The 27,586-nt window shown below is 33.5% G+C and overlaps 3 protein-coding genes across 4 annotated transcripts in view; all 3 read right to left on the bottom strand.

Moving 5' to 3' along the window:
* Positions 1-49: 49 nt before the first annotated feature.
* REPTOR-BP (REPTOR-binding partner) lies at positions 50-19,293 on the bottom strand. Its single transcript, XM_035866981.2, has 4 exons — positions 18,722-19,293; positions 6,371-6,464; positions 3,359-3,480; positions 50-1,608 (listed from the first exon to the last, which is right to left on the bottom strand). The coding sequence occupies exons 1-4, from the start codon at positions 18,758-18,760 to the stop codon at positions 1,507-1,509; spliced, it is 357 nt and encodes a 118-aa protein (XP_035722874.1). The 5' UTR covers positions 18,761-19,293; the 3' UTR covers positions 50-1,506.
* A 2,404-nt stretch (positions 19,294-21,697) lies between these two features.
* LOC118441927 (uncharacterized) lies at positions 21,698-23,423 on the bottom strand. The gene is made up of 3 exons (XM_035866980.2): positions 22,536-23,423; positions 22,118-22,378; positions 21,698-22,030 (listed from the first exon to the last, which is right to left on the bottom strand). The coding sequence occupies exons 1-3, from the start codon at positions 23,105-23,107 to the stop codon at positions 21,880-21,882; spliced, it is 984 nt and encodes a 327-aa protein (XP_035722873.2). The 5' UTR covers positions 23,108-23,423; the 3' UTR covers positions 21,698-21,879.
* A 1,135-nt stretch (positions 23,424-24,558) lies between these two features.
* The window catches only part of yem (yemanuclein), a 9,422-nt gene continuing 6,394 nt past the window's right edge, over positions 24,559-27,586 (bottom strand). For both annotated transcript variants that reach the window (XM_035866978.2, XM_035866979.2), the window contains exons 9-11: positions 27,273-27,389; positions 26,978-27,157; positions 24,559-26,134 (exon numbers count right to left, since the gene is read on the bottom strand). In XM_035866978.2, the coding sequence (XP_035722871.1) occupies positions 24,835-26,134; positions 26,978-27,157; positions 27,273-27,389 (1,597 nt within the window). In that variant the 3' untranslated portion in view covers positions 24,559-24,834. The remainder of the gene's footprint in view (positions 26,135-26,977; positions 27,158-27,272; positions 27,390-27,586) is intronic.

The raw sequence follows: 27,586 nt of genomic DNA, 5'->3' as shown, positions 1-27,586 counted from the left end.
AAGGAAAAAAAATAAAAATACAAAAAGAGTTGGGTTCAGAAAAATGTAACTTCTTGAAAAATATCCACTTTATTTATATTTTAAATCTCTTCCGAATATACGAACGATCCTCTCTGTCAATAATATTTATTTTGTACAAAATAATATGTGTTCACTTTATAAAAATACCGTTTTACACAGATTGTGACAGGTACTTTGTATGCATGTACAAAGGCGCGGCCTAATCTTTTCTCATAAACAAACTAGATATATTTAATATCTATAATAAGATATTTGTAAATAATTAAAAAGTAGAAAAAAAGGAGAGAGAGAGAGAGAGAGAAAAAGAGAAAAAAAAATAAGGAAGAAAATAATTTTCAACACGATTCAACGAGTTTAGTCTATCCATAACGCGTCGTATCTTTTTCCCGAAAAGACAAAAATACAAAATTAAAATTTCAATAGATAGAATTTCTATGTTACACAACGACAACGTCCTTTCTCCTTTTTCTACGACGTTCAACAAACTACATACATATACATAAAAGAGAACGATTTAATAATTTACGATCTAACGATCATCAAAGAGACACTTTATCTCTTTTTATGCTATCCTTATCTTTTCGTCAGACCATCGACGACGACGACGACGACGACGACGACGACGACGACGACGACGACGACGACGACGACGACGACGATGATGACGACGACGACGAACGCGACCGACCGTACAACGTTGTATCTTGGTCGTTGTCGTCGTTACGCTTCAACAATGATTTATAAAGAATTTCAAAAGATCAAAAGAGAAAAGAAAACGATAGAAAACTTTAACGAATGAGAAACAACGCAACAAATATCGAGTGCACCAATGGCACGAGAACACGAGCGACGAAACAACGACGTGGGCTGCTAGTATTGTAACTAACATGATAACGTCTCTTTCTTCATACGACGAAACGAGAGAAAAAAGAAACGATTAGGAGGGGGGCGGGGACAGAAAAGAACAAGCTTTTTTTCTCGCGGGATTACGAACGGAGTAACCGAGCAAAAGGAAGAAAATAAAATAGAAGAAGATAGAAAAAGAATTGGAGTCGTACGATTTTCGAACGATTCGAAGGAAAAGGGGGGAGGAGTGGACGGGCGGGCGGGCGGAGTTGAGGTAGAAAGAGGAAAAGGTAAAAAAAAAAAAGAAATGTAAAAGAAGAATTGTTCGCGTCAAAAACGAAGAAGAAAAATAGGAAAAAAAAAAAAAATAGATCGAGCGAATAAAACATGTAAAAGAGGGCGCGAAATGTCAAATAATCGAATTTAAAATCCGACGATAGACGCGCACAGAGACTATTTTCTTTTTAGATGCAAGTCCATAGTTAAAAATCACGCTGCATCCATCGACTCGAAGATCTGTCGAATGAAAAATAATAGGTATAAAAAAAGAAACTCGGTTGCTACAATCGGTGATGCGAAAAAAGTGGATGGAACGTGACACGTTCGCTGAACATTCCTCCAAACTTCTTATTTCCTGCTTTAGCTGTTCTTCTCCCGTTTCAGGCTTCCCAATTCCTCCAATACCGTATGTAGCCCTTCGGGAATACGTCCGCGATCCAATTCGTGTCCCCATTGACGATACTGAAAGGTAAACAACGGCAAAATGATTAGAAGGTTTGCTTCGTTAAATGCATCACTGGCTCTTTGTATCTATTTTACCTAAAGGATCTTCATCGGGATTGGATTGGACTTCGAAATGGAAGATCGTTGGACTTGGGTCTTTCCTCGAGCTTCATAGTAGTTCTCTATCTACTTCTATTTCTCTTTCTATTTGTTTTCCTTGTCTCTCTCTCTCTCTCTCTCTCTCTCTCTCTCTCTCTCTCTCTCTCTCTTTCTGTCTCTGTTCGTCTGTCTGTCTCTCTCTCCCTTTCTCTCTCCCTCTTTCTCTTTCTATATATATTTCATTTACCGCACGAATTTCTAACATCAACCTTACTTACATTACAACAAATATAATATAACCGGTGGTCAAAATTAAACAGACAGGCAAGAAAGTGAAAAGCGATTCGCAGTTACACGGCTCGTTCTAGCCGTATTTCGGTCCAATTCCAAAGGGATCCTAAGTTGGTTGGGTCTGGGCGTAAAATGAAATACCGTTATCTTGTTAAAACATATCGAATTAACGTTGACGTTATTTCACCAGGGAAAGAGGGAAAACAGGTAGGTGGATGGGAAAGGGATTGGGAGAAAGAGAGAAAGAGAAAAAGAGAGAGAGAGAAAATCATATTTATGATATTCCAAACGAAACCATTCCAAGTATGTACACATTTATATGTACACTTTACACATATGCATATACTTCGTATATTTATATAAAAATACTTATGTACGGGGAATTGGAATGTATCGTCAAAGCATTGAAAACGTTTATGGTCTCCGGCATCACATCGCGAACAGGAGCAATATTTTGCAGCGATAACTTCCTTGCAGCATAACGGGGTCTAGTATTGTATAAAAAGTTTGCACTTCTCTTGCACGACTTACTTTCTTACTCGAAAAAGATGGACGAAGTGATGGTGGTGATGGTGGCGATGGTGGTAAGGGGAGAAGATGATGGGGAAAGAAAGTTATGAGGTTATGGCATTTCCGTGGAGAATTCACCTTCCTCTCTAACGTATTCTATAAACGAAAACTAATCTCGGAGAAAGTTTCGGGTGTAACTTCTTTTTTTTTTTTTTTCTTCCCTCTCTCTTCCTTCCTCATCTTTTTTTTCTGTTCTTTTTCCTTCCCTTCTTTCTTTTTTTGTTTTGTTTTGTTTTCGTTTTCTTTCTTTTCTTTTTTTTTTTTCTTTTTGCAAAAAATCTCACCAAGAAAGGACAAGATTTATGACGCGATACAAAGACTTTATACTCGACTTTTACTTCATCTCGCGGCTCCTTTTGACAAAAGAAAATAAGAGAAATATGATCGAAAGATAGATCGAATTTCCGCGTAATTAAAAAGCATCCTTCTCTCGGGAAATCTAATAAATTTTAAACTATCTACCAACCAAGTTGAACGATAATGAATATAAATTAACATGTTTTTTCTCTTTTTCTGTTTCTTTTTTGTTGTGTTTTGTTTCGTTTTCTTTTTCTTTTTTTTTCTTTAGAAGAAGAACAAGAGAGAGAGAGAGAGAGAGAGAGAGAGAGAGAGAGAGAGAGAGAGAGAGAGAGAGAGAGAGAGAGAGAGAGAGATACTCGTGCGATGATCGCAACGACAAAGAATAATCTTAAGTATCATCCTGTGTGAGAAATAACATTAAGGATGAAAGGAAGGATTATAAAAAAAAAAAAAAAAAAAAAAAAGCAGGAGGAAAAGAACAAAAAAGAAAGAGAAAGAAAAAACGTACCATTTCTAGCTCCTTTCTTAGAGCTAACACAGCCTTTTCTCTGTCAGCCACAAGCTCTTCCAGGTACTGATATCTCAACTTTTTTCGAGCACGGCACTCCCTCGCACTCTGTCGACTTCGCTCTGAAAATAAACAAAGAAAAGTAAAAAACAAAAGATATAACAGGATAAGGAAGGATAATACATGACATCGTACGCGTATAAATTACAAGTAAATATTATTAGGAATCTTCTCATTGATCGAATACAAAAATTATATCTCTATCGTTAACGAACAAACGAAAGAATAAATGAAATAACAATTTAGAGAACGTCATTTGCAATCAATTGGAAAAAATATACTGAATACAATTTTTTCTTCCTTTTTTTCTGTTTTTTTTTTCTTTTTTCTTCCTTTCTTTACGCGAGAACGCGAAACAATAACCGAGTATAAATATATTGGAAAATATATTACTATTGTGTCTCGGTCGTAACTAAAAAAGAAAGTAAAAGAAAATACAAATGGACGAAAGTACATTTGGAACCTTAAAACGGTAGAAAATATCGGATAGTTCACGAAGTTGCATAATCGTGCATTAAATACGATGTTTACTTGGCACTCGACCTAGCTACCCCTTTTTTTCTCTCCCGGTAACACACGATCTGCTAAAATTTTTTATCGAAAATGAAAGTACGATACCCCGTTTGAAATTATGCGATTCGCGTTATGTATCTTTAGAAAAAGAAATAATGAAAGAAGATAAGGAGAAAGAAAGAAACAAAAGGAAGATATATAAAAAGAAATGGAAAGGAAGAAAAAATTTTGTAATTTTGTAAATCTTCTAAATAACGATATCGATGTAATTTGGCACAAGTCGAGAACTCATTCGCTCTCTTTCAAGATAATAAAGAGATTCAACGATACGAACTTATGGCTAAGGCCGTTCAGTAGAAATTGCAAATTCCTTTTTCACCTCGGTGCTATAGCAATAAAATTCTTTATGATCGAGAACGGACAGATATTAATGTCGCAGCCTAACTTTTTATAACACTGTAAACGTTTGATTCGTCGTATTACAGTTTCTTTCTCTTTTACTTTCTGAAAACATTTATATACGATTGTATTTAAATTCGAATTAAAACAAAGAAAAAAAGAAAGAACATTTTTCAATTATATTCGAGTTTTTCTTTTTTCTCCTACGCACAAAGCAGAACGCCAACGTTTTATCGTTACTATTACTCGTAATGAATGGAAAAAAAAAAAAAATTGACACGTACGCGTATACGTAGTATAATCTTCAATCAATTTAATTACACTCACACATAATATAATAGAAAAACCTATACATTACTTATTCATTCATTTTCGATTCTTTCTCACTTTTCAAGGTATACTAATACTTTTCTACTTATCGGAAAACACGACACAAAAATATTATAGTTTCACCAGCTTATAAGAAAATATCGAAATCTTACGAATGCCTTTCGTAAAGTCCTATAAAAAGGGGCAAAAAAAAAACCTTTCGAATACGTATTCAAATACTTTTTATACATTTTCTAAAAGAAGACAACGAACCAAACGATTACGTGCCACGAATACAGAAGTCGTAAACCGAGCTTAAAGTTCGCAACCAATTCTAGCGTCCTTTTTCCGTTCAACTTCATGAGGAAACTTAAAGAGGAAGGAAGATGGAACGAGAGAGAGAGAGAGAGAAAGAGAAAGAGAGAGAGACAGAAATAAAGAGAAAGAAAAGAACAACGAATAAGAATAGACTAACGTAAGAAATATAATAAAAAAGCGAAGAAAACGAATACGAGCCCTATAAAAGTGACGGAAACATGAAATCTACGATAAGAAAAACATTAAAAGCACGCAATTTCTTTTACTATACGTGGACGTTCGTTGTCGAGAGATCAACCACCAAGAAGGCTATAATAGGAAAAGCGAGAGACAGACAGAGACAGAGAGAGAGAGAGAGAGAGAGAGAGAGAGAGAGAGGGAGAGAGAAAGAAGGAAGCCACAAAAAGTGAGTGCGATAACGTGGAAAAAAGGAGCAATGCTAATAGAGGAGAGGAAAACGAGGACGAAGAGAGAACGAAAGAAGAGAGTGGAGCGTGATTATAAAGTTTCCTCCGGAAATAAGAGAAGCACGCGTAGCAGAAATAATCTTGGGAAATTACTCGGTGCCACGGTCCACAGGATACTCCTCTCTCTCTCTTTTTCTCCTTCCATCTCTCCTTCACTCTTTCTCTAGCTCTTTCTATCTCACACAAACACATACCAATACCAAAGTATCGAACGAACGACACACTACAGCGACGACGCTAATACCAGAACAACGTTGGTCTTTTCCTTCGTTCTACTTCTTCGTAGACGCCTTTATCCTGACCTAACCGTCCTGGCAAAATGTTGAAATTGCAAAATACATCCTTTTACTTTGAGACCAGCAACACCACCAGCAGCAGCAGCAGCAGCAACTGCGGCATTCTTACCAATACCAACACCAATCTAAAGAGTATCCCACTCGGTGTTGCTGCCATCGAGGGATGACGACATTACTACTTTACCTCTGCCTGCTGCAACAGTGGACCCTGATCCGATATAAATATTCATTATCAAACGAGATAAATATTCCTAGCTGTCTCCTGGCTATAGAACTATTCCTTCCCGTAGCAGCAATCGTTGTGTTCCCTTGAGCGTCTTAAGAATCGCTGAAACTCTTAACTACGAACTACGACGATCTCAGCATTTTATTTTTTTTTTTCTTTCTTTCTTTCTTTCTTTCTTTCTTTCTTTCTTTCTTTCTTTTTTCACTCACGATCCTAAGATCATTTTACATTAATCCTCGTTCAAAGTTATGACTCTTAACAAGCTAAAAGATCGCGAATAATTAATTCGGATTGTAAGAGAGAAATAAAAATATCTAAGACAACGTATCATCTGTTTACGTAGAAATGAAAATTTGTCTAAGAAAATATAACTTTAGTTATATGTAAATATATCTACTATGAAAAGTATTAAAACTAATCTTACCGAGCTTGGCTTTCATGTCCACCTTGTCGGACGCCTTCCTTCCGGGCTTGCGTCCCCTCTTGCCCCCCTCTTTCCGATCACCGCGAGATCCCTCCTGTAAGGAAAGATAAGCGAAAAATAAATCCAAAAGATAAACTCTTCGCTTTCTACAACGTATAGATATTCTTTACTAGCCCTTCGATGATACATTCAGAGTTTACTTTCGATAAGACGAAATCTAACGTTGAGTTTAAGGCGCTTTTATGGTTATGAGAAGAAATTGAGCAAAATATGGAAGAAAAAAAAAAAAAAAAAAAAAAAAAAAAAAAAAGAAGAGAAAAGGAGATGGAAGAAGAAAAAATAAAAGAAGAAGAAGAAGAAGAGAAAAGGAGATGGAAGAAGAAAAAATAGAAAATGTGTAAAGTTACGTAAGTTTAGACGTACGGAAGCGTGTATCTGCTTTTAGGAATCCCAAGAAGAACGCGACACCAACGAACTAAATAGAACGAATGCAACGATGCGGCCTGTTAAAATTTAGCCGTCCCTAAGGCATCGTCATCTTCGTCATCATCGTTGCGTTACTAGATATATACGTACCTACCATCATGGCGGCTTTAGCTATGCATACGTTCAGGGGTGACAAAATACAAATTCCTCTCTCTTTTAAACCCTCTGTTTACTTCCGACCTCCGACCTCTTCCTCCTCCTCTCTCTCTCTCACTCTCTCTCTCTCTCTCTCTCTCTCTCTCTCTCTCTGTCTCTCTCTTTATCTCTCTCTCTCTCTTCCTCTCTTTCTCATCTCAATCTTATCTGATATTAAATCTCCTCGAAGCTTCCTTTCTTCCTCACTCTCGACCACTTCCGCCTTCTTTGCTGTTAAATCTCGCATACGAACAACCATCCCCGGACCCTTCCTACCTAATATACTCTCCCTTTTCTAACCACCAGGCTTATATCAATTTTTTTTTTATCTTTGTTCCTACATATTCGTCATCTTTACGAATATTCATACATTAATAATAATGGAATTTATATGATCACATTATATTTCATACATATATATATATATATATATATATATATACATATATATAAAATGTGATCACTCGTGTGAAAATTGAAAGCAAACAAAAAGAAAAATAGGAGAAAAATGAAAGTCCCTCTATTAAATTACAATCAATTCGTTGTATCTAAAAATAATCTAAAGAAAAATAAACTGCATTAAATCTACACGACAAGAATCATTTCCGAATAATTTTCAATTGTTCAAGTTAAATGATTCATTACAAATTTATCCACGCAATGCAAATACTATAAATTTTTATGCGCATATATATATATATATATATATATATATATATATCTACGTAACAGCAAAGAGAATATGAAATTGATTTCTCTTGAGAAATAATACTGAAGGTTATGCAGTAATGGGAGAAAAAAACAATCAATAAACAAGTGCTTATCGCGGCAAAAAGAAGTAAAGATTCTTCTCACAACACAGAAAGGAAAGAAGAAAGAAAAAAGAGTGAATTGCATCCATGTTTTTCACGAAGTCGCGGTGAACGATATTGCGACGTTACGATGATCGAGACAGTTCAGTCTACGGAATACGTAGATCTGTCAAACGATCGCTGGCATTGACGTTTCCGTCCCTGAGAGTCTGTCACGACACATGCTCTTCGACTTTTTCTCTCTCTCTCTCTCTCTCTCTCTCTCTCTCTCTCTCTCTCTCTCTCTCTCTCTCTCTCTATCTATCTATCTATTTATCTATCTCTCTCTTTCTCTCTCTTATACACACAAATGCCTAAGATGAGTCTCTCTTACTCTGTTTCTGACAGTTTCACAATCCTTCCTGTAGTGGTTACAAATTCGAGGCAAAACGAAAAAGAAAAAAGAAATGAAAAAGAAGAAAAAAGAAAAAGAATCACATTTGTCTCACTTTCTCTTTATTTTTGTTTTTTTTTTGTTTTTACCATTATTTTTTTTATTTTTTTTTTTTTATTTTATTTTTTTTTATTTTTTTCAAGCGAACGAGTATCCCTCTCATTAACCATCCAATCGTGCAGATAACGAATACGCAAGTAGATTAATAAACTTGCTCATTACGAGCCGATCGTTCCTGCGTGAACATTTTACATGCGAGTTATTCGATAAAAGCATTTAGAAGACTATCGAATTATTAAGCAGACAAATTATCATGCAATTGGTGTAGAACACTGAACATACGATTCGATCGATCGATTTAATATATATATATATATATATATATATATATATATATATATATATATATATATATAATATAATATATATGTTATTTATTTTATTTTTGTCATCTTTTTTTTTATCGATGAATAATCGGATGCATATCTTGTTTCATGTGAGATTTACTTCGAGTATAAAACGAACGACGATATTCCAACGGGACGAAGAAAAAAAAAGAAAAAAAAAAGAAAAAAGAAAAAAAAAGAAAAAAAGAACTTAACTGACGTTAACTGATCGTTCTTATCAACGTGTTTCGTAGAAATTGTAGCAACCAATGCCACGATGGGAAACTTGCTACGTAATTTCTCGAATAGCTTCGAACGATTTCGATCTTAAGGTTGCTTCTCACGTTCAAGAGAGTTCGTTTACGCGCATACGCGTACACCACCGTACTCCTCTCTACGATGCGACGCTTAGAAAGGGCCCTCGCGAAGCTCAATTTAATCTACCGACATTAACTCGCATTTCCGCAAACGTGCATGCGTACGTGCAACACTTTATAAACAAATGTAACGTTGAACGCACATAAACCGGATATATAGTGCATCATAATGTCTATTATAGAACACTATATGCTACGACTATGTGCTACAACTATGCGACAAAATCTAAACACGTATAACTGCATAGGTGTGTAATATTATATACAGAGTGTCCCATTCAACTTGACGACCTTGAATATCCTTTCCATGATGGAGAAAAATCTTTCGGAACGTAATGACAAGGATATTAAAAAAATGGTGAATATAATGATGTCAGATAATCTTAGATATAGAAATATCGAGGTAATCGATCTATATTTATTTCAAACCTTCATTATATTCCTATTAATGGTATATCAAAATGACTTGTGCTAAAAAATTACAACAACGTCATAGTCGAATGATTCTGCAAAAAAAAAAAAAAAATAAAAATAAAAAAAAAATAAAAAAAAAAAAATAAAAATAAAAATAAAAATAAAAACTAAAAAATAAAATAAAATAAAAAAAATATTTCGTTTTATAAATAATTTTAAAAAGTAGTATCGCATACTTCTTCGTTATCTTACTTTTTTCTTTCTTTCCTTTTTCTGGTTTTTTTTTCTTTTTTTTTTTTACAATCGAATATCTTTTTCTTTATCACCAAAAATAACGAAGATATACTACGTGGTCAAATCAAATTGGATACTCCGTATATGTTCATGTAATATAGATACACACACTTACCGTTTGCACACATATTACATTGCTCTCACACGCTTGTATTTTACGATGCGACAGAATACGTGATGCCTTAACAGAATCGTGACGAAGCACGCGACCGTCTCGAGTAACTTTGAGAACGTTAACACGACACACCGGCTAACTCCACCGTTACGTGATGTCTTATTTCTTAATGCGAATCATTCCTCGATTACTTTGTTTTTCTCTTTTCTTACGATATAAATATAAAATAAATCAAAACTATAATATAAATAAATATAAAGTAAGAAATTGTTTATATATATATATATATATAAATTAATAATTTAAAAAGTGATCTAATATCATATACTTTCCCTTTCCAGATATTGTATAATTCTAATCGATATAACAAAACAAAAAATGATAAACTAAGTTTGCTTTCATTGTTGCCATTGGCTTCTTACGTAATTGCAGACAAACATATGTCTGTTATTTTTTTTTTTATGTATATGCATATGCATATGCACGCGCGTTTATTGAATATTTATACGTTATGTACAAAAGCTATACTAATACGATTTACATACAGGGTGTCTCAGGCTTCTTATATCTTCGTTATTTTTTAATAATACGAGAAAATGTCAAAGGGACAAATTTTTTCATTCAAAGGGACAATCATTATCGTGCGAAGCAATTTTTTCCCAATGTCATTTTTTTCAAAATTTTAAGGCTATTGTAATTCTTTTTTTTTCTTTTTTGAATGATAATAAGTATACTCATCGTCGCGATATGACAGCCGATGATTCATCTTAATCTCCTGTAATGTGTAATCCTATTTACGAGAAAAAGAACAAAAAAGAAAAAGAAAAAAAAAAAGAAAAAAAAAGAAAAAGAACTGATAAAAAGAACTTCGATAACCAACGCATTAATAAAAGCATGAAAATAGTAGTACCGACAACGAAGGTACGCCGTAGTCAATTAAAACGGATGATAATGCTCTTAAAGTTTATTAAAGTTACGCAGAGAGACGAGACAACGACGAAATAACGGATGAAAACAGCTGGAATTTCGAAAAATATATCACTCGCCCGATTTTCCTACAGAAAAGCAGCTTTTATTTAAGTATATTTTTATCAAAAGCGCGCTTTTGAAACCACCGAATATTTCAACGGTACGTTATTTTATGCATACATCATGTATTACCAAATAAATCCCGATAAAGTAGCTGCATCCGGGGGAAGCAGGTTGATTTTTTTCTTCCTCTATTTATTTATTTATTTTTTCTCTTTTTTCTTTTTTAATCATGTTTGGCAACACGACGTATTTATCATAAAACCTTTTCTCCGTGAATACGATTACCATAGATTAAAATTAAAAAAAAAAAAAAAAAAAAAAGGGAGAAAAAAGAGAGAAAAAAGAGAAATACGGTTAGTAAAAGAGCAAAAATAAAAACGAATCTCACCCCCCAATCCACCTTTCCCACGACTGAAAATGAAACGACGTCGTCTCTACAAACGCAAGATATTCTAATTCTTCTCTTTCCATTCCTTGCTTCGCTAAACGACTTTTAGGCGATCATCTTTCAAGCTGAAACCTTTTAATTACGTAGCTATGAAATGTTTCTCAGAGAAGCTTACGTGCTGCCACCCTTATACGTGCCTCATCCCTTCTTTTCTCTCTCTTTCTCTCCCTCTCCCTCTCTCTCTCTCTTCTTCTCTCTCTTCCTCTCTCTTTTCCTCTCTCTTTCTCTATCGCTCGCAGGACATCTTGGAATTTCATAGAAAGAAACTTGTTTTTGCAATTAATTTCTATACAATATATTAACGAAATTATATCTTGAGAAACTTCTTAAGAAATTTGTAGAGTACGAATATCGAACGAATACGTCGGCTATTTTTAATCAGCGATCGAATTCAAACTTCTTTATATGAAATCCTCTTTCCACTGAAATATCTTCCTAACTCGAACGCCTTCGGTAAGTCCTTTAAGAAATCCATTAGATTTTACTTTGATTTTTTTTTTCTTTTTTTTTCTTTTTTTTTGTTTTTCTTCTCTACGAAAGATATCCGCATCAACGTTATAATAAAGAGCTACGAGAGGGAAAAATTTTCTTTCAAAAACTCGCGCAACTAGGTTTCTTTTTTCGCTTTTTCTCTTTTTAAAAATAATATTCTTTCAAACGAACAATAGTCGTGTCTAAGTCAACAAAGGACGAATGGAACGACAATGTTACCACTTTATTTAAATAAGAACAAAAATATAAGACATTAAAAAAAAAAAAAAAAAAAAAAAAAAAAAATTAAAAAAAAAACAAGGTGAAGTTCTATTTAAAAATTTATAAAAAAAAACCGCACACACACACACAGACACACAGACAAATAAATAAATAAATAAAAGTAAAGAATAAAAAGAAAAGAAGAAAAAAGAAATAAGAAAAGAATTAAAGATAAAAAGCAGCTATCTCGTCGTCGATGAATCTTAACGGGATTCAAAGAGTTTTACGGAAAGGAAAAAATCCAAGGGTCCTCGGTAGAAGCACGTTCGTGCGACTTTTCTTGTGCTTGCGCGGAAAACCGTGGGGAGGCATAAGCGAGGGAAAACTTCCTTACGGGTTTTTCACATTATTGTTCGTTCCTGGCGAATACGAACGGAAAGAAAGAGGAAGGTGAATGAGGCGAACGAGCGAGCAAGCGGAACGAAGACGTAGGAAACGAAGAGAAAGAAACAGAAGAATTGTAGAAGAGAAAAAGAGATGAGAAAAAAAAAAGAAAAGAAGAGAGAGAGAGAGAGAGAGAGAGAGAAAGAGAGGAAAAGGGTAGCACCGTAATTTTCCGAGCACCGTCTCGTCACTCTCTCGGCAGCGGCGCGTAACAATGAAAAAGGGTGGCTTCGCGAACACAATGGCTCGAGCGAGCAAAATCATCGTACGCGGCACGAAAATCGCGTGGCTTGGCCGCCGACTCGTTCGCGGAAACGAAACGCGAGACGCGACGAGTCACGGATATAAAGAAATAGAGAGAGAGAGAGAGAGAGAGAGAGAGAGAGAGAGAGAGAGAGAGAGAGAGAGAGAGAGAGAGAGAGAGAGAGAGAGAGAGAGAGAGAGAGAAAAGAGAAAGAGAGACAGAGAGAGAAAAAAAAGAGAAAGACAAAGACACAGGGAGAGAGAGAGAGAGAATATGAGGATTATTTATACACCGACCGGTTTACCACGCTAGAATGGAAAAATTTTTATTGGAAGACCCTAATCGTTTTTCTCGTTTTACTCTTAACGTTTCAAATGCTTGACGATATAAACGAATCGATAGTATGTAAATCCCCAATGATATGTTTCCCTCCTTATCTCTCTAATACTTTTTTCTTTCTCTTTTTATGCAAAATGACAAAAAGTTTTCCAAACAATTCTTATCATTAAACGACATTTTCAAAATTGACGGTATAGACTATTCGACAAAACATATATCTTCGATGTTTTTGTCTTTTTTCGATTATTTACATTGGAAAAAAAAAAAGAATACATTCATTGTTCAATTAACGACAATGACATTTTTTTTTTCTTTTTGTGTTGAAAAATCTTAACAGTGGAGAAAGTAATACCGACGAAATTTAACAGTGATAAAATTGACGAAGTGTAAATCTACTATCTCCTCATTTTCTTTTACTCGCAGTAATTCTTCCTTTTCGCAGAACGTGAGAGAAATTTTTGTTGGAAAAACTAACGTCGAAAAGAAATTTCGAAAATCAACAATGACAAAAATCGATAAAACTTTGCGATCTTGTTTGCTATCTTGTTTGTCCCCTTCCCCTCAACCCCCTTTCATTCACTGTTTCTCTTTCTCTCTCTCTCTCTATCTATCTATCTATCTATGTATGTATCTATTTCTGAAAAATGTTTCTCTTATTAAGCGAGATGACAGAGACTTTTTTTCGAAAACCCTCGTGATGACCCAGATCTCGAAGGAGATGACGACGAGTTGTCGGTGACAACGTAGGTAGCAAGGGTGCTTGTCAACTTACGTTTCGTTCCTGTTAAAGAAGGGGCCACTCATGGGTAAACCAGCACCTGAGGGCTATACTAGAGAAAATGGTAACGATAACGACGACGATAACGCTTAAAATACGACCGTCCGAACTTGAAAAAGAACTTTACGAAAAGGAATCGCATAGACGTGCAACTATAATACATAAGACGTTTTATCTTTCTTCTATTTAACGATTATTTTTTTTATGATCATTTGTAATAACAATCAAATAGAATTCGTTTCGTTAATAAAATAAAAATAATTCCTCTTTTTAATAAAATTGTAAATACCGTTCAAAGGATTCTTTGTTATATTCTAATTTCACCTTCCGATTATCCTTTTTTTTTACACCAATGAATCTGAAATTTAATTAATAAAGAATGTGATTTCAATTAATCATCGCGTTTTAATAATCGTAAATACGAAGAAAGATAAGCTACTTTTTTTGGTATAGAAGTTTTAATAATTTCGAATAAAGTTTTGCCATCAGATAAAAGAAATAATCGTTTCCTTTTTTTTTTTTTTTCTTTTTTTTCTTTTTTTTTTTTTTTTTTTTTTGACGATCAAAAAAACATTCGACGATAAAATAAATCAGATTAAAATCTGTAATTACTCTTCGAACGTGTCTTTTAATAAGCTTTCAACGATTGTGAATGAAGATTATGATCGATTATTTTTAACGAAAATAAAAGAAAGATTAACGAAGAATTACAGAAGCCAGCGGAATACACGAGTTCAATGGAACATTATCCGATGAAAAATGTGAATCAATGGGTATAGGAGACAAAAGAAATAAAATAAACCCTCGAAAGTCATTACACAGCAAACTCGAGCGCATTATTATTTGGAATCGAGGAAAACCGTAAAGTATCGATTGTTCTTTGCATTCGCGAGTCAAGTTCTAGAAATTCCTTCGTTCGAACGATAATTTATTTAAGAACATCGAGACTAGAGTCAACCTTGAGGCAAGCCGTTCGTTATCGTCGCGTAAGAAAGACTAAAGTAAACGGGAACAGAAAGAAGAAGAAAAAGAAGATAAAGAGAGGGAGGAAAGACAAGAGAGAGAGAGAGAGAGAGAGAGAGAGAGAGAAAAGTTAAGGAAAAAAGAAACAAAAAAAAAGAAAAAGAAAAGGTAATAAAAAAAAAAGTGAAAGAAAAATAGAAAGAGAGAGACAGAAAAAAAAAAAGAAAAATGAAAGATATTTCGATCGGTCGTGCTATAGAAAAATGTTTCCCGTTAAAGCATCGTGTACCGACGTAACAACCTTCGAGGGAGTTAATTAATCATTGCAGGAACGATACACCGAGAGAGTACCAAGGACTCTCAACGTGTAATCGCGTACAAAGGAGAATTACGTTTAAGGTTATGATTAGACGTAGTTAACGTAGTACATACCTACGTATCTATATATATATATATGTGTGTGTGTGTACATAATTCTGACATATATCGGACATTGATATCGCAAATTTATAATCTTACAATAAATCCTACGACCGTCATAATGAATTGTGTTATAAGAAAAAGAGAGAGAGAGAGAGAGAGAGAGAAAAAAGAGAAAAAAAAAAGAAGAAAAACGTGAGAAAGCAATCGCTGATAAAGAAGTGAGAATATTTTCCTAGATAAAAAAAGGAAAAAGAAAAGAGAGAGAAAAAAAAAGGAGGGAGGGCGGTTTAAAACATGAACTCGACAAGACATCCATTTGGATAAATATCATCGTACGCATCGATGAAAAAAAAAAGAAAAAAAAAAAAAAGAAGAAAAGGAAAAGAAAACACTAACACGATGAATAAAAACGAACGCAGTACAAGAAATCCTCCGTTTGTTCCGTTACATACTGCGTTCTCCTTCGATGGTCACCATGGAAGTAAATGTTATACGGGAGAGATCGTACCTAACCCAACCCTATCCAACTGGATAAATTCCTTTCATCTCCTCCACCAAGCTGTATTTTCATCGTGAATATATATATATATATATATATATATATATATATATTCATGTACGTATGTGTGTGTGTGTGTATGTATGTGTGTAACGATTCTCTTTTTTGTTTCTTTTCCTTTTTTTTTTTATCCTTCGAATAAATCGATTTACAATGTATAGAAACGGAACATTAACGCCGATTCCCATAGCAGTATCCTCTTTTCTGCGTATATCGAGAAACCCATAAAACGGCGTGTCGAGGTGAAATGCACGGATGCGTTTCGAACAAGATGCATACGCATCCTTTGTACGCGTCTGTGTATATGTGTATGTATGTAAGAGAAAAAGAGAAAGAGACAGAAAAAAAAGAGAGAGAATAAGAGAGAAAGAGAGAGAGAGAGAGAGAGACAAACAGACAGTGAGATAGGGAGAGATAGATAGGGAGGGAGGGAAGGAGAAAGAAAAAAAGAAAGAAAGAGAAAGAGAGAGAGGTAAAAAAAAAAAAAAAAAATAAAGATGCCCGCATTCTAAAGCACGCATTTGGTCGAAGAAACTCGATTCCGAATGGACGAGTGTTGTGAAGATGGACGAAACCACCCTTTTTTTTTTTGTTTTTGTTTCTGTTTTTGTTTTTGTTTTTGTTTTTTTTTTTTTCCCCTGATATTATCACAACACCGACTATACAATACGACGATATAACAGAATTGCGCACTGTAAACGTTTACGCGGGGCACGAAGCGAAGTATACGTGTAGAAGAGCATTGACACATCATACCGGAAACGAGTGCGTTCTGAAATTGTAAAAACGGGACGGAACAAAAGTTCTAACGTGGTTCAATTAATTGATATAGCTTTTTTCAAAGGGTACAAGTAAAAGAAAAGAAAAGAAAAGAAAAGAAAAGAAAAGAAAAGAAAAATAAAAAAAAAGAAACGAAAGAAAAGAGAAGAAAAAGTGTTATGAAGAAGCGTAAAAATAAGTATTAGGAAATTATCAAAAAAAGAAATCTAATATATCGTAAAAAGAAATTATATCGAAACGAATAAGGGATATAAATGTCATGTATATACGCACATATATATATATATACCATACACGTATATACATACACATATACATATATACATACCACGCGCGCGGTTACACACATATAAATAAATATATATATATATATATCACAAATAGAGATGATCATTCGAAACGAACAAAAATCATGTTAAACAGACGAAAAGTCGAAAGTTTGACAGCCATGTGCTGGTATTACGTGGGAGATGAGCTGCGTAAAGTTCGCCGATGATAATGCGAGTAAAAAAAAAATTATATTAATAGAGAAAACTTACCGGTGGTACGCGTCGCGCGAGCTCCGACAACTGCGCAGTTCACGGGTTAAGAGGCAGCTTGCCTTTCAGGGACGTCTAAGGCCGGTACCGGCACCCGTGACCGGCGATACGAACTATCCGATCGTACTACCACCTACTGGATTTATCATCGAAACTCACGACATTCGCGCGTTCGACCATCGAGCGAATCGCTTTCTCTTCGTAACATAACCTAACATGATACAACTAAACGCGTCAATTTCGAATTTTATTTTCTCTCAGAGTATTTCTCTCAGAGATATTCTCACCGTATGATCCACCGTATGACGCATCGACATTTTTGACAACGAACTCTCGAAGGTGCAACGATGAATATGGATGTTTTTATTCAACGAAAAACGAGAGAGAGGGAGAGAGAGAGGGAGAGAGAGGGAGAGAGAGAGAAAGAGAGAGAAAGAGAGAAAAAAAGAAAAAAGTATTAGAAAAAAGAAAAAAGAAAAAAGGATGAAACACGACACACTTCGAACGCTATTAATAACGCTTATCTTCGTGCAACGAAGTAGAATAAACTTCGTAATGACGTATCAAAGCACACGACACTCGCTCGCTCACTCACTTATGCACACACTCTCATACAATACACACACACACACACAAAACATATCACCATATTAATGCCATAAGCGACTACGTAAATCTTTTCTAACCGTCAATGTTTAAACTCAACGCAAAATTAGTTTCCACATCCTTGCATTTATTGCTATGAGAGATAACATCGAATTTGATCGCACGAGTGAATATCTCTATGACTAGATATTAAATGGGATTCTTTTCAAACGATAACGCTGGTCCAATATTCTCGTAAAATGATGAAGAAGAAAAAGAGGAAGAAAAATAATGAATGATAAATATCGAACATATCGGAATTAAAACGTAAGTTCTACGAATATGATAAAGTAAAAAAAAAAAAATTATATATATATATATATACATATCGTTATCGTTAAAATAAATTCGTCGTAAAAATTTCGTACTATCGAATCATACCTAATAACTTGGAAGTTTAACGTATTATTCGACTCCTATGATACGTTGCACGTAGAATCTCCAACAAATGGGACACCTATTGACGAAAAGTTAACGTACCATTCACCGAAAAATATGACAACACGTTCGCAGGATATGAAAATACGGCGTATACATCGATAAAGATAAATACGTTTTGTATATTAACGCCAACTGTTGGTAAAAGTATGAAGATAATGCGAGGATGGCGCTATCTTTCGAAAAGAATGTTGGACTAGGTAACACACGTGAGCATCGTCTGACATACAGAGAAAGAGAGAACGATACCAACGCCACGAAAATATCGCGCGAATAAACAGGCACCTCTCATTCCACTTACCCCCTCACCCAACAATCTCTTTCATACGTCTGGTCCTAGATATCCTGACGTAAATGAACAATCGAAACAACGCCCCTCATCCTGATCAAGGACACGAACCCGCCGAAAACATTTTATCGCTTTCCCGCGCGCCCTCCTTGCACAACATGGTGTAATATTCCGTGACGCTTATCAAAGGACATTCATTTTTCTCCTCTTACTTTTTCCTATACCAGATTGCATCACCATGACATACTGTCATATATTATTGTTCTTTATCTATTGTCGACTCACCGTTTCGTTTTCTACTATACACATCGGCTCCACTTCCATGTTCCTTGGACGAATATCTCTCTCTTCCTCGCTCGACTCTCTTTCTTCTATTCACTTTCGATCTCTTTCCCCAAACGTGATATTGCACTTTCCTCGACGAGGATATTCGTCCCGACGATCTACCGATCACCTTTGTCGTTTATTTTTTTAATGTCTCCTCCGACGACAACGTGTACCAACGTGTGTCTGTTTACAAACACTGCAAGGTCATCGCAGGCCCCCCAGGCTTCTAACTCGCTATGTTGGCTCGAGTACATCGCGCATTACGTCACGAAAACCGACTGACGCGACGCGCGCGCCGTTATTGCAAAATTTCCTCGTGTTTGACATTATCAACGAATTCAGAAGCAGATAGTGGCGCTAATATTGTACCGAAATAGAACTAAAAATGTCACGTATGGCTTTTTTTTTCTTCAAATTACACATTGCGCGTATAGAAACTTTTTAATAATTAGCATAAATGTCCGAGTCGATCGTTCTGAAACATAAAAATGAAATTTTTTAATACACTTTTTAATTCATAACTTTTTATCGCAACTTGAAACACATAAATAACATCGATTATCCAGATTTCATCGAATGTATTATCGATATCAAATTTTGTCCGAGCACTTGAGATAGCTAAAAATAAAATTATATCACATTAGAATGCTTCCTATTCAATATCATATTTTCTAATCAGTAAAACATATAAAATGTACGTAATATATGATCACTTATATACAAGTTAGTGTTTAAAATTTGAAGAACTTAAGATAAAAGAATTAAAGACTCTAAAATTCTACATTCTAATTATCATTATAATAAATAAATTAACTAAAGAGCAGCCATTAGCTCGACAGTACTTGCGTTACATTTGTATGATGTATAATTGTATCGCAACTAATATCGATTGTCCAGGTCTCACCACTTGGAGGTTGCTGCATATGGAGACCCACGATTTAAGATATTCTATTATTATTATTATAAATTAATAAAAATATATAAGATTTATAATTCAAAATATTTATAATACAAATTTCGAATAAATGTTTTCTATAAATATTGCATAGTTTTATGCGAATCGATATATAGTAAAAATAATAATATATCGTTGCAAATAACGAGCTAAAAAGATTAGCTTTGTTTTATTTAAATGAAATGTTATATTTTATTTAATTATAAATGATAGCCATTTTTAAAACAAATTCAACGTGAATGCCTAAAAACAACTGTTTACATACACTTTCGAGTATGTACTAAACTTGAATGAGATGATTAGCGAGCGTCGATTTCTGCTAAAGGCTAAATTCGAGTTAGATTTTTGTTTACACACGCTCGACCTCGTTAAATAACTCTCGATATATATACATATATAATACAACGTTATATATATATATACACATACATATCTATACTCAACTAAAGTAAGATAGTTTTCAAGCTGTACTATAACAACGTATTATTAAATTTATAATTTTTCAACATGTATATTTATAAAATATTATAAGAGTATTAGATAGTAATTAACTATTTAATGTATTATGCGTTAATAAAAGCTATGCTCCTCCCTTCTTCTCTCTCTCTCTCTTTCTCTCAAATAGAAAATAATGATTTAAATGATTGAATATTATTCTGTAGATGGGAGATATTAACTCGTCTAATCGTAAGTTTTAAAGTGAAATGATAATATTTTTATATCGAAACGATTGTATTGGTTATGTCAAGGACATTCGGCAATCTCTCACACAACCTACAAATTAAAACTTATAGGCTTTATAAATTATATTACAACCACTATTTACTATAAAGTTCATTGATTTTACAATGTATATATAATACTTAAAGATAAATATAAATAATGTAGTATTGAATATAGAAACACTTTAGAATTATTTCTAATAATACTAATGTATTTATTTCGTAATATGATAATTAATTTGATGTAATTATTTTAATTATACAAAAGAATATTTTATTTAAATAAATATGATTACTTACATGCTACTGTACTTGAATTCGTATGTGAAATGTAACAATTGAATGATCGAGAAAAAAAAATTTAAGAAATTACGATGTGTTTGAAGATCAGGAGTGTAATGGCTGCTGGATACCGCGCAAATGAAATGAATATTATGTTAACTGTTATCTGATTGGTTGTTTATATTACGTTTTACATTACGTTATGATCACGTGATATATCCAATACGTTTGTCATGAAACGTATAATAATATAAATAATGTATTATTTTATTAATTTCAATTTCTTTGATTTTACTTTAATATTATTTTTTTAATATTTGTCTTTTTTTTTTATTTTTTCTTATATTTATTATACAATCAATGATACATTTATTGTAAAAGTAAATAACCTGACCAGTTGACCATTTGCGTCTTCCTCTATTCGTTATATGCATAAATACTTTCGATTGTAAAAAAAAATTTAGACACTTTTAAATTAATGGAATTATGTAACATCAATTTCATATTATTGACATCCCATATTACGTATCAAAGCTAATCTTATACGTATTAAAGTTCAATGTATGTATAAAAAAAATTTAATGTATAATAAAACTAACCATAAATTCTCCATTTTTTGCATTCTTTTTTTTTTATCGTTGTTTTTACCCATTTTCAGAATTTGTCCTTTAAATAAATTACTACTTCATGGATGAAACTGTAAGTCCAATTAAAGTAGATCCGGAATTTAATTGGATTTTTCGAATCTGTTCAAATGCCCTCAATGTATACATAACGATGTATCAGATTATCATTTATGACAATGCATTAGATATGCAAATGGATCATATACGTAAGTTGTTTATTGAATATAGTTGAAGGAAATCATTGATTTATTTCAATTTGAATAATTAAAAAATAAATCATTTACTTTTTCATTTTTTTTTTTTTCTTTTTTTTTAGAAGCTTTATCGTATCCCGTTTTACTAGCTTTATTGGATTTATTGATTTATATAGTAGTACAGTAAAGGATTATTTCTTGCAAAATTATTTTAATGACTTAAAAAACAGATACATGATTTTCATAAATTTATTCTCTTTATTATATTTGCAATTTTAATTAATTAATTTATTTACCATTAAATCTACTTGCAATCGTAAGATTAGAATTCTATATTCTAATTGTAATGACGACCACCATTGTAAGGCAAGTATCTGTTCCCAAATCTATTATTGAAATTAATATTGTAATAACGATTACGATAGGCATTATCGTAATACTCTTCATTCGGATAATAGATCCTTCGATTATGATAATTTGGAATATAACTGCAGTGAAAGAATGAAAATGAAAAAAAAATTTCAACAAGTTGAAATAATATTGAACGTGCATAAAAATCAAAAAATAAGAATTACCGATGATCTCTTAAATATTCGAGAAGATATGGATCCACGGGGTAGCGTCTAGGCTGTGTATCAACATGATAATTCTGATAAAAATGCGAAGATGCATATCCATCATCGTATCCGTATGGATAATATTGATAACCGTAATCTCGAAAATGATCACGGTTTCTATCGTAATACCTTCCTACGTCATCGTGCAGATATTTTCGTTCATCGTCGTATCGCTGATTATTTTGAAACTGATCATAACGTGCACGGGAATCAACGTATCTAAGAGAAAAAGTAAATCCCTCTTAATGATCGGTCTCATATGAAAATTTCAGTAATTTAAAAGAAAAAGAAAAAGAAAGAAAAAAAAAAAAAAAAAAAAAAAAGAAAAGAACAAAATAAAACAAAAAAAAATAAAAAAAAAAAAGAAACAGCATACCTCTGACCATTATCATAATTCCCATGTTCTGCTTTGTTTCTTTCCCTAAAAGAAGCATCATGTGTTCCATCCCTGAAAATATCCTCCAAATTGTTCTCATAGGAAGCAGCATTTTTGTCAAAAGCCCTATGCCCTTTCTCGTCGTCGCTATCCTCGTAAAAACTCGTTTTATTACCGGACTCATCTTTATGATAATTATTACTGAAGCCAATATTATGATAACCCTTTTTGTAATAGCTAGTACCGTGTCTATGATAAGAATTGTCGGACTCGTTTGAAATTTCAGTATGACCTGAAGAATGTTGATCCTTGTTGAATCCTCCTCGTTCTTTATCCTGTTCATTGTAACGAGCCGCGTTCTCATTTCGTTCGTGATTCGTCGACAAATCTTTATCGTATAGAGATCTGTCCTGATTACCATATCGTTCTTTGTAAAAATTAACGCGCTCCAATTTGTCTTTTTCTAAATTAGAACCGAATAATAATGAATCACTTATACCACCTGGCTCATAATAAAAGCAAACGCAATACCGAACGATGATTAATAACAGAACGTTCCGTACGAATATCATTTTTTTCGATAAAATTTCATCGAATTCTATAAGTTCTAATCCTTTAACTCGTTAAAAAAGACTAACTTTCGTACGTTTCGTGAATCGACTTTTGTAGGAAAATCGACGACCTTGGCCAACCGACGAAACGAAATATATATCCTGCTAATAGATGAAGGAATGTTAGAAAAAAAAAAAAAAAAAAAAAATCAATGGATTAAATTGTCGGCATTCGTTAATCCTTCGTCATGATTCGTTACGAATCAATTAAGTCGATCCGGAGGATACACGGCGAATTAAAATTTGTCATCGGCGATAAAACATCTAGGTGTTTCGAACTTTTTGTTAAAATATCTTACCATTGATTCTTTTGTTATCTATCTAAAAATAGGCAGAAGGCATCTGTAAAGAAGTTAATTTATGCAAATCGTATGGATAAAAGAGAGGGCAGAGAGTCGTGTATATAGATGTTGTAAAAAATATTCAAAACTTATATTTGAAGTCGTCTTAGTAAAAATTCTCAATGCAGAATTGTACAAGACGCTTAAACGTACTGTAAGTATCATATTGTTAAAATGGGAGGGGAGGGGAGGATGTATCCACGTAAGATACATTTACTAATTATCATTTTTACGTGTTCCAAAAATACTCTAACTCGTTCGCTCTTTCATACTCATTCTCTCTCTTTCTTATCCTCCGCCTCTGTCCTAAATACTAAATTCACACATTGGTTCCTCGCATACATTGCTCACTATTAAATCTATCATTCGATCTAACTGCACACGAAGCTGCACCGTTTATCTATCAGGGAAGCGTTTCCAAATTCTTGCATTAGACTTTTATTCACACAAGTCAATAACGTTCATCACGTTATTCACTCTGATGAATTTGAACTCTCATAATCTGTATTTTAAATGATTCAGAAGGCAACACGAATTTAGGCAGAGAGTATATATAAAAAATATATAAATCTAACCGATTCCTTTTCTTCAGCACACTGCATTGCGATGCGATGGTAATGATGACAGCTCGTGTGCAAAAAGGAACAACATTCGAAACTTTTCTTTTCGCTTTTGTGACTTAGGGTGGCCAGACGATTCATATTCTTATAGAAAGCATTAATAGTTTTTTAATTCTGATACCCTACCCCCCTCCCACAACACGGCAGTTATAAAAACAAAAATCTCACGTTTCATTTCACAACGACAATTAAATGACGTATATTATAAAATCGCAGTTTTCAATACCGACTTTTACGGATTCAATTGAGAATCATATAATACTACATTGAAGTGACGAAATAAAATATTATTAAAAGGGAAAATGGTATTTCTTAGCCACCCCATTCACGGCGACGATTGGACGCTAACTTATTTACACATACTTAATAGATTATAATAAATTCATAATTTATACTTATTCTGTACAGGTATGTCTGACGTTATTCTTAACGAATCAATGTATTTACACAATTTTCCGGCTTTCCTCAAATGCTTAAAAATTTGTATATGACGCAATACAATGAGATATCAGCCGTAAAAATTCTCATTCTACTTTTTGACCGTCGACGATAAACGACGCTAGTAATAATGGAAGAAGTTTCGAAGAATCACATTTGATCATTTTCATTTTACTCGACAAATGCCCTTTCAAAAGTCCATTCTTCTTTGTGGTCTGATTACTATCACCCTATCCATTATAATCATTGTCTAAAATATCGCTCTACCAGCGTTAATTAATGTCTGTCTTTACCACTGTGCTTCTTCTTTCGGTCGCAATTTATCTTCCTTTTTAAGGTACAACCGTTGATACTCCTCTTGGTAAGTGACATACTGTACACTTGACTTGTTGGGTTTCTGAATGCCACACGCGTTAACTGGCGAATGGCTAGGCGAACAATTCATTTCTTGTAATTCTTGTAATTCTTTTAACGACCTCATTACCATTTGAACGTCCTTTTCCTGTTCCGTTGGTACCATATTTCCTATAGATTCATCTATAACATGTCCACTATCTTTTCTTTTATCTGTAATCGCCCTCGTAGAAGCATCGTCGTTGATTATTTGACTTAAGAAATTTGTGGCGGCAACTGTCTCCTCGATTTGTCTTTGTTCTTGTTCTTCCTTCGAAAGAGAAGTTTGTTGTGAAATTGAAACTATTTCCGAATGTATAGATCCTATTTGTTGTTCATTCATCATTTTCTGATCTTTCCTTCGTTTCTTCGTGTCCTGCGATTTGTGCTTACTTTCCATACATCTTTCACGTCTCTTATCTCTCTTCTCTGTTTTACTCGTCAGTTCAAGATCTTTATCATCTAATCTTTTGTCATTTTTCATCTCGGTATTGTCTTGTAATATTCTATGCTTTAAAGATACGGGTTTCGAGTGCGGCGAAGTTTGACTTGTCGTTAATGAATAATTTGTATGTTGCGTAGTTGGATACGAAGTCTCTTGCCTGTGTACAGATCCGTGCCCACTTTGTGAAACTTCATTAGTATTAGACAATATATTGGAAGGTTCTGGATAGGCCGTAATAGAGACAACATCCTTTTTAACTTCGTTCGTCTTTCCAGGTATTTTATGATAGTCATTAACAGGCGTAATGGAGAGAGAACTATTTGCTAAATCCATGAGATTGAACTTTTCCATGTGACTTTTTACTGGTTTTTGTGCCATTAATTGTGCCGTAGGTACAACGGATATTTTTCCAACTGTAGAATTTGAAACGATATTTGACGAAGCTTCATACTGCTGCACCGTATTACCATTGTCTTTGTTCTTTTCTTTATGCTTAGAACTTTGTTGCTTCTTTTCAGGATTATTATCATTTGATTTTAATATCCCCACATTTGTAACGTTTATAGAATTTTCAGTAACGTTTAGTATCTTAGTGGCACTTGTAAGGGTTTTCTCCATTTCTTGATTTGGAGCATTATTATTACTGTTTGTCACATCAAGCCTCCCAGTAGAATTGCAAATTGTATTTGCAGAAGAAGAAAGATTATTTGCACTGACAACATCTTTCAACTTCTTCGTTTTCCTTTTAATTCTAAAATCAGAAATATAAAATAATGATGTTATATATACATACATATATATATACATATATATATATATATATATCTGCCGAAATTCTTAAATATATAGCAGTATTAATATACATACAACAGTTGTAATATACACGGACTATGCAAAAGTCGATGTTATAGTAGGTAAAACAGAAAGGAGATAGGTTTTATTCAATTGAGATAAAAATATTAAATAAATAAAGTGAGAAGTTTAATGATAAATAGTAAAACAATGCAAAATCACACAAAGAATACAAAAAGAAAAACGAACATTCCAAATTAATATGTACAAAAAAAGAAAAAAGAAAAAAAAAAAAAAAAAAAAAAAAGAAGAAGAAGAAAAGAGCAGAAAATGACAAATTAAGACCCATTATTATATCATTCTACAATTATTGATCTACAAATGAATTAGAAATATTAAACTTGTAATTGTCAAGCTTTCATTTTTATTAGATCTCCAATATTGATTTTTATCCGAGAAGTGGAAATTGTAATTCTAATCCAACATAATCACCTCCCTAAAACATACAATGACCAGAAAATAGAACTACCATCTAACTACCTGATGATAGATGTAGACTGGCGTTTCAGGCGTGGATCTGCTGACCGCGATTTGCAAAAAAAACGAGTTAAACTGATCTTGACGTAGAGTCAATAATCTTGATTATGAGACATGCAGAAATATTTCTTTCACCTCGGAGAAAGTAGAAAAGCTGAACAGAATCAACCCATGCTTAAAGCGAAGCGTGGAAAATAAAATCCCTTATAAGATTAAAGTAGGAATAAGGGAAATGATGTTGCATATATCATGTAATTATACTCACGTAGGTTCGACAGGATTTGAATACTTCAACAAAGTTTGTAGGCGTACGTAACCAGGTGGCCATAACGGTAACACTTTTGTATCCATAAATGTTGCTACAAATGACTCCATGCTTTCTTTTCTAGGTCTTAAAATTTTAAAGTATTGTCTTCTCGCATTCGCAATTTCATATACTAATTTCCTGTAAAGTATTAACATATTTTTAATTACATGAAGAGTATACGCGCACATGTGCGTATATAGCTAGATATATTACATATATCCAATATTCAATAATGAAAACAAAAATTACATACTTCGTCTCATCTGTCCAAGGAAACCGTTTTTTCGGAATTTTAGATTTTTCTGCACTTTTACATGAACCTTCATCTTCATCAGAACTTTCAGCAGCAGCAGGTGAACCTTCAAATCCCCTGGAAAGGAATCATAAATTATAGTTAAGGAAAACGACTGAGATAAAGGATTTTGGTATTGCGATGATAAAGAATAATGAAACGTATTTGTTTAATGTTAAACGTGTTATTTGACATAAAAAATGATGCCAGTGAAAAACTAAATATTGATACTGATGATAAAAAGCCCCGAATTGTCTTCTGCTATCTCAAAAATA

This window comes from Vespa mandarinia, chromosome 5 (genome assembly GCF_050613455.1).
Source record: "Vespa mandarinia isolate Hongniang chromosome 5, ASM5061345v1, whole genome shotgun sequence".
Classification (NCBI taxonomy): Eukaryota; Metazoa; Arthropoda; class Insecta; order Hymenoptera; family Vespidae; genus Vespa; species Vespa mandarinia.
The sequence above is the reverse complement of the archived record's forward strand: the minus strand, read 5'-3'. Positions and strand labels throughout refer to the sequence as shown.

Excerpts from the sequence above, each read along its gene's own strand:
- REPTOR-BP (XM_035866981.2), bottom strand. The coding sequence starts at position 18,760 with ATGGAAGTGGAGCCGATGTGTATAGTAGAAAACGAAACG. Across the intron at positions 6,465-18,721 it reads GTATAGTAGAAAACGAAACG|GAGGGATCTCGCGGTGATCG; the intron begins GTGAGTCGACAA and ends CTTTCCTTACAG. Across the intron at positions 1,609-3,358 it reads TAAGAAAGGAGCTAGAAATG|TATCGTCAATGGGGACACGA; the intron begins GTACGTTTTTTC and ends TTTACCTTTCAG.
- LOC118441927 (XM_035866980.2), bottom strand. The coding sequence starts at position 23,107 with ATGATATTCGTACGGAACGTTCTGTTATTAATCATCGTTCGGTATTGC. Across the intron at positions 22,379-22,535 it reads AATTATGATAATGGTCAGAG|ATACGTTGATTCCCGTGCAC; the intron begins GTATGCTGTTTC and ends TTTTTCTCTTAG. Across the intron at positions 22,031-22,117 it reads GAATATTTAAGAGATCATCG|TTATATTCCAAATTATCATA; the intron begins GTAATTCTTATT and ends CTTTCACTGCAG.